Source organism: Leptopilina heterotoma, unplaced genomic scaffold, assembly GCF_015476425.1.
Source record: "Leptopilina heterotoma isolate Lh14 unplaced genomic scaffold, ASM1547642v1 Lhet_176, whole genome shotgun sequence".
Lineage (NCBI taxonomy): Eukaryota > Metazoa > Arthropoda > Insecta > Hymenoptera > Figitidae > Leptopilina > Leptopilina heterotoma.
In genome coordinates this window covers 21203-28396 of record NW_025110892.1, presented here as the reverse complement: position 1 = coordinate 28396, position 7194 = coordinate 21203, and the positions used below count along the sequence as shown (strand labels likewise).

The 7194-nt window shown below is 34.7% G+C and overlaps 1 protein-coding gene across 1 annotated transcript; it reads left to right on the top strand.

Annotated features, from left to right (window-relative positions):
- The first annotated feature begins 542 nt into the window (after positions 1 to 542).
- On the top strand, positions 543 to 1460 carry LOC122499785. Its single transcript, XM_043608296.1, has one exon. The coding sequence runs from the start codon at positions 543 to 545 to the stop codon at positions 1458 to 1460; it is 918 nt and encodes a 305-aa protein (XP_043464231.1).
- The last annotated feature ends 5734 nt before the right edge of the window (positions 1461 to 7194 follow it).

Below are 7194 nucleotides of genomic sequence, written 5' to 3'. Positions count from 1 at the left end.
TGGCTCTCGTCTAGTGAACCCGTCGACAATGACCTAGTTGACAACTATATCAACCACATCCAAAAGTTACTGCCCGGCATTACCTGGCGTCATGTGCCCACGGATAGCAATCCAGCCGATCTTGCCACAAGAGGTACAAGCACTGCCAAGCTCGCCGCACATGCGACATGGTGGAATGGCCCTCCTTGGCTTCAGGAGGCTGAATAAATCGCTCAACAACAAGATTTCACTACAGAGATTCATAGTTTGGAGCGTGAAGGCAATGTGTGCGTCGGAAGTCCCACTGCTCGACTGAAACCCTATTTAGACGAGCATCAAGTATTAAGGGTCGGTGGCAGATTAGAGAATTCATCCCTGAGTGATGAGGAGAAGCACCCGCCTATTCAGCTGGTCGCTGCCAACTTGCATGGCTTATCATAGACTAGGCACATCAAAAGGCACTACATGCGGGTCCTACCATCACCTACGTATACACGTTAAGACGAGCTTGGATCCAATGCGTAGTTTGCACCAAAACATCCAGTAGAACATCGACTCAGCTAATGGCTGATCTCCCTGCAGCACGTGTCAACCCGGCAGACCCATTCAGTAAAACTGGTGTCGATTACGATGGACCTTTCGAGGTGCTGCAAACGAAAGGGCGGGGCGCCTCATCAACAAAAGGCTATGTCGCAGTTTTCGTCTGTCTTATAACCAAGGCGATAGACCTAGAACTCGTTGGCGACCTTACCACCGAAAGTTTTCTAGCAGCGTTGACACGTTTTACAGGCCGCCGCGGACGGCCACTCGAATTATGGAGCGATAACGCCACAAACTTTCGTGGAGCAGACCTCGAGCTTCGCAGATTGTTTCAAGATGCCAAACTAGACTGGCACAAGGTAGAGGACAGTCTCGCTCAAGAGAGCATAAGATGGCAGTTCATACCACCTTCCGCCCCACACTTCGGCGGGCTTTGGGAGGCCGGAGTCAAATCCATGAACCTGCGCCGAGTCGCTGGTTTACGAAATCTCGTCTATGAAGAGTTTGCAACTCTCCTAGTGGAAATTGAAATGGTGCTCAATAGCCGTCCACTGGTACCCCTTACCGGCGATTTGGAGGATCTCAATACGCTTACCCCAGGTCACTTTCTAATTGGCAGGGCACTAAACTCCCTTCCCCAGCCACCATCGTCCGATAGGAATTTGGACCGCCTGTCCCATTGGTGGTCAAGGGACTACCTCAATACTCTACAGAAGAGGAGCAAGTGGACAAGATCACGACCTAATCTGAAGGTCGGAGAGATGGTGGTGGTGATAGATCCTTCACTACTTGGACCCTCTGGTGGCTGGCCCATTGGACGCATCATGAAAACTCACGGTGGTCCAGATCAACTTATACTAGTGGCGACTGTGAAGACACAACGCGGCACATACACCAGGCCTGTGACAAAGCTGGTTCAGCTCCCCGTCACCACTACATAAGACGTCCTTCAGAACGGACGCTCAACGGCGGGCGGCAAGGATTCAGTTATCACCCTACATTGAAGTTCATAGATTTAAGTTTTCGTTTTTCTTTGTCAATTCATATTTTCGTTCTCCATTGAAATTCATAGATTTGCGTTTGAATCCTTACTCTATTCATGTTGTTAATTTATCAAACAAAAAAAATAATTTGATTTGTTCAAGGAACAAGGCGGGCGGCAATGTTCGAGATTTTTGGGTCTCCCGCTCACTAAGTTTGGTGCCCCACTCTTGCTCACGTTTGAGAGGGAGAGTTGGGCGGAGTCTTGTGAACCACCTTAATCACGAGCGATTGAAGTTGAGTTAGTTGTGAATGATCGGTCTACTTGTAACGACGAGATATATAAATAACTTCTTTTGACCACCTATTGTGTACATTTTAATATCAATTACCATAAGTTGTCGTTGAGCCTCATGGGCGCTGTAGTCAGTTGGGTCTTGTACCTTGTCGAGAGAGCGTCGATTGAATACTTTCAATAAAGAGTTTCTTACTAAAATCTATCTCAATTATAAATAACTACCATAAACCAATAGGTTATAGGCCCTACACTCTTCCACTACGGGAAGGAATACAAAGTGACTAAATAGTGCTCTTTGAGGAAGAGAAAATCTAAGTGTATTGATCACGAGTGGAATATTTTTTTTACCTATTTATTTAGTCAGTCTAAACCAAGGGAAGAGTCAAAGAGAAAAGAGAGCTCGCGGTGGATACGAGATAAGTGCAGACATTAAGACTTACGAGAGAAAATAAAGAAAAATTAAAAAAAAAGTAAGTAAAATCAAATTATTTTATCACTTAACCTATAAAAAAAGAGAGGGAAAATTGGTCATTGCAATGAAACGGAAGTCGACAATGCTACGTCATTGTGCGCGACTCACTTAACAGTAAATACGCAACTAACGTTTACGTACGTATATAAACGAAAAACTAATGTACATTGATATAAAACGAGTCATTGTGCATTAGTATAGAGTGAGAAAAATAAAGACAGAGTATTTTTTTTTATTTTTTTTATTTTTTGCATGTGTGAGTCAGTCGTATATATTTATACGCACACATACAAATAGAGAAAGAAAAATAAGAAAGAGACAAATTGAAAGATTGTTAAAATCTAACGTTTGAGGGATCCCTGAGTAGAGTAAAATTAAACGTATAATATAGATTTTAACAGAAAGGTTTAAATGTACTGAAAATTGGTTAACCTGAGTAGATTTGAAATAAAACTAGAGCCATTTTAAAATAAAACCTCAGTAATTTAAAAAATATAATGAAACTACGTTTGAGATAAAATTAGAGTTAATTTAATGTAAAATGAGGTTAGGTTTGGAACAGAAACCAAAATAAATATAAAAGATCAAAACAAAGTAAAAATAATTTATAGAAAAATAATAAATTAATAATAAAATAAAAATAAAAAAATTTTTTTATTGAACAAATCCTAATACATATTTATATTTTAGGATCAAATATGGAGAGAGTCAGAGAAGTTTTCTGTAGAGAGTGGAATATCAGATGTGTTTACAAACCTCATGAGCCTAACAGAGTAAAAATATTAAAATGGAAAAATGATGTATTGGTTTTTGCTATATCATCAACAGTTATAGTAAAGTTTAATCAGTATTTAACCCCAGAAGAACTGGAACTTATAATAAGTTATTGGCCACAGGACCAAGATGCAATTAACTTCACACCACCAAACAAAGAACGAGCTACACCTATTAAAGAGGAAAGTACTAATAGAGCTGAGTAATAGAAACACAAATTAAATCTGTAAAGAGTAATGTTGGAAAATAAAATATAGAAACAAACATGTCACAACCAGTAACTGTTCAATTGTTAATGGATTTTCTGAGTCAAGGCATGATTCAAATGGAAAATAGATTTAAAAATATTGTAATTTAAATAGGAAGAATTATCATGTTAAAATTTTTAAGTTTGAATGACATTCTATACATGTCATATGATCGGTAAAGTAGGTTACTACTCTAAATACATGAATATTTCGAACCGATGATCGTAAAATAGGTATATTACTATTATTAAATATTTATTTGTAAAAGAAAATTTCTTACTGTTTATTATTTTTTAAATTTTACTTCCAATTATTTTTTAATCCTAATTTTTTTTCATGCCCGCCCCGACTGAGTTATTTTTTATTATTCAAACAATAATTAGTTAACGTACTTTCGGCTGGGGATGCAGAAAAATTGTATACGACACACGGACAGAAATTTGGATACCCTGGCGAGCGTGATATTTAAGCCTCGGCCTTATATATCACGCCGGCCAGGAAATCCAACTTTCTGGCCTAGTATCGTAATATACTATCCCTTCAATTTTATGACGGTCAGTTGACCTTTTTCCAGGTAAAAAAGGGTATCGACTTTGTATAAAAAACCTGACTACTTTTGAAGCTTTCTGATTAAACATGACTCAAGTCTGACGTTCTGTGGCTGTAATTGTAACAAATGCAGCCTAAAATCATCAGAGATTCTGACTAAATTTCTGTCGTTTTGTGATTTTATTTTTAGTAGGGACTATAACAAATTATTTCTTAAATATTTGTTGTAATAATTTAGGTGTATAGAGTTGTCAAATACCGTTGAGTATTGTTATAATTATAATATAATTCAACCACATGGTTAAATGAATTGACTTATATATTTTATATAACTAATTTATATAATTTATATAATTAATACAGTTCAGAAAATTTTTCAATATATTTTAATATAACTGATATAAACTTTAGTTTGCAAGTTATCTATGTTATTCGATTGATAGTAAAATTAACCATTAGAAACAATCATAATAGATAGATTTGGATACCATAATGTTTGAAAGTCAAAGATATGTTTAGTTCCAGACTACTGTAATTAAATAAAATTAGCCTATTGAAAAAAATTGTTTGAGATTTAATTCCAGAGATTTATATAGATATAAAACTCTAATTAGATCATGAGATAGAAAATATTGAAGATTATTGAAAATAGATTAGGTTTGAACAGGTAAAGAAATTATAGATTAAGATAAAATTTAAGTGATTCGTATGGATGTAAAATACAATGGATAAATGTAAGGATTACAAGAGATTAACAAAGAAGAAACCAGAATAAATTTGGATAGTAAAGTTAAGATGAATAGTGATTGATTAAATTTTGAATTAAGAATATATTAATAAGGATTGAATTGATAGTGTTATGATTGGTTTGAATAACATTCTTGAGATTTATTTGTATACCTACAAATTTATGTGGATGAAAAGAAGGATACATATGGATTGCCATGAATAACTATAGAATAAAACAGGAATGACACGAATAAAACAATATAGAAATAATCTATCTTTATTAAGGGCATGTCCAAGGTGTAAAATGTAAACAAACCAAAAGGTAAACAAACCAAGCACTAAAATCGCACTTTTGTAACAGACGTTTCTCTTACAAAAATTAATATTTTTTCACACTCTTTACAAAAATGGAAAATTAGAGTGTCAAAGTGTCCAATAAAATCATTTTTGACTATAAGAAATAAAAAGCAATTAGTAAATTAACTAATTAAAATTACCTGTAAAATAGCATTTTTGACGCGTCGCGAAAAATATACTGCTTGAGTATATCAACCGCACTGACGATGAAGAAGTCTCATGTCAGCGATTGGACCTTCAACATGTGGAAAGGGAAATTTTCCCCTTTCCTCCTTGAAATGACAAGAGAAAGGGTACAAACTTCTTCATCGTCCGTGCGGTTGATATAGTCAAACACTTTAATTTTTCGCGACGTGAACTCTTTTGCTCTCTGCGCGTGCGCAGACCATACTAAGAATGCATTGACAGCACCATGCAGAAGTGCACATTTTGTTTTGAATGAAACTTAGTTATTTTCTTATTTTTTTTAGTTATGCTTGGTATAGTTACCAAATTCAATACTTTAGTTTACCATTTCCATAAAGAAAATGTGAATTTATGTTTATTTATGCATGTGAGATGGTCGAAAAAATGCTTCTCTATTCGGTCTATAGTGAAGCATTTTTTCGACCATCTCATATGCATAAATAAACATAAATTCACATTTTCTTTATGGAAATGGTAAACTAAAGTATTGAATTTGGTAACTATTTATTTTATTACACTTGTTTTTTCACCTGTCGTGAATACAAGGGAATTTGGTAACTATACCAAGCATAACTAAAAAAAATGAGAAAATAACTAAGTTTCATTCAAAACAAAATGTGCACTTCTGCATGGTGCTGTCAATGCATTCTTAGTATGGTCTGCGCACGCGCAGAGAGCAAAAGAGTTCACGTCGCGAAAAATTAAAGTGTTTGACTATATCAACCGCACGGACGATGAAGAAGTTTTTACCCTTTCTCTTGTCATTTCAAGGAGGAAAGGGAAAAATTTCCCCTTCCACATGTTGAAGGTCCAATCGCTGACATGGAACTTCTTCATCATCCGTGCGGTTGATATACTCAAACAGTTTATTTTTCGCGACGCGTCAAAAATGCTATTTTACAGGTAATTTTAATTAGTTATTTTACTAATTGCCTTTTATTGCTCATAGCCAAAAATGATTTTTTTGGACACTTTGAAACTCTAATTTTCCATTTTTGTAAAGAATGTGAAAAAATATTAATTTTTGTGGGAGAAATGGCTATTACAAAAGTGCGATTTTAGTGCTTGGTTTGTTTACCTTTTGGTTTGTTTACATTTCACAACTTGGACATGCCCTTAATCTTTTGGATTAAAAAATATTAAATTGGATAGAATTTGTATCCATATACTTCCAACAGGTAATACCGGATTTCTAGCTTACAGAGTTCGGATTGCTCCAGACATTTCGCGGATTAAGTTTTTTTTAACTAGATTAAATTCGGATTGTTGCGGACTGATTCCGTATTCTTTACATATTTATTTCGGATGATTCCGTACTTATTTTAGAAAAATTCTTCACCGGTCATAAATTTGGATTGTTGCGGACTAATTACGGACTGAATTCGTAGTCATTCAGAATTACTCCGGAGTGTTTTCGGATTAAGATTTTCGTTCGGATCAGACAGCTAACTGGGTAAATCTTTAGACACGCATAAATACAAAATTTTGCATTCAAAGTAAAATAATGTAAAAGTGAGGGACACGTCATTTTTATTTTTTAGAAAGGTTAAACAATTAAATAAAGTTATTAGCAGTTATTTTTCCTTAAATATGTAAGTTATAGTTAACTGCAAGATTTTGGTTTACTTGTGATAAATTAATATAACGAAAATACGTTCACTTGAAGACTAATAATTCACTCCTGGACATGGGCCACTCATGACATTTTGCCTGCATTTCGTTCTGCCATTCTTATACATAGCATCTCTACATGCTTGCAAGTTGAAAAAATGTTAAAAGAGATTGCATTTCACTTCGGTATGGATACATTTTACAGGTATATATAAAACTTATTCGCAACCACAAATATGTACAAATAGATATTATAATTTTTGATAAATTGCGGAATTCCCTCCAAAATGTCAGCTCCGTGGCGTGTCCGTTTTTTAAAATTTTAATTTAAAATTTAGAAATTTTATTGAAAACGTTGAAACTGAAAACGAGCATTTTTATAATATGAACTATGAATTTAGTTGAATAATTTGTGCATATAATGCATCTTCTAATACTTCTTATAAAATTATAAAATGTAAAATAGTTTT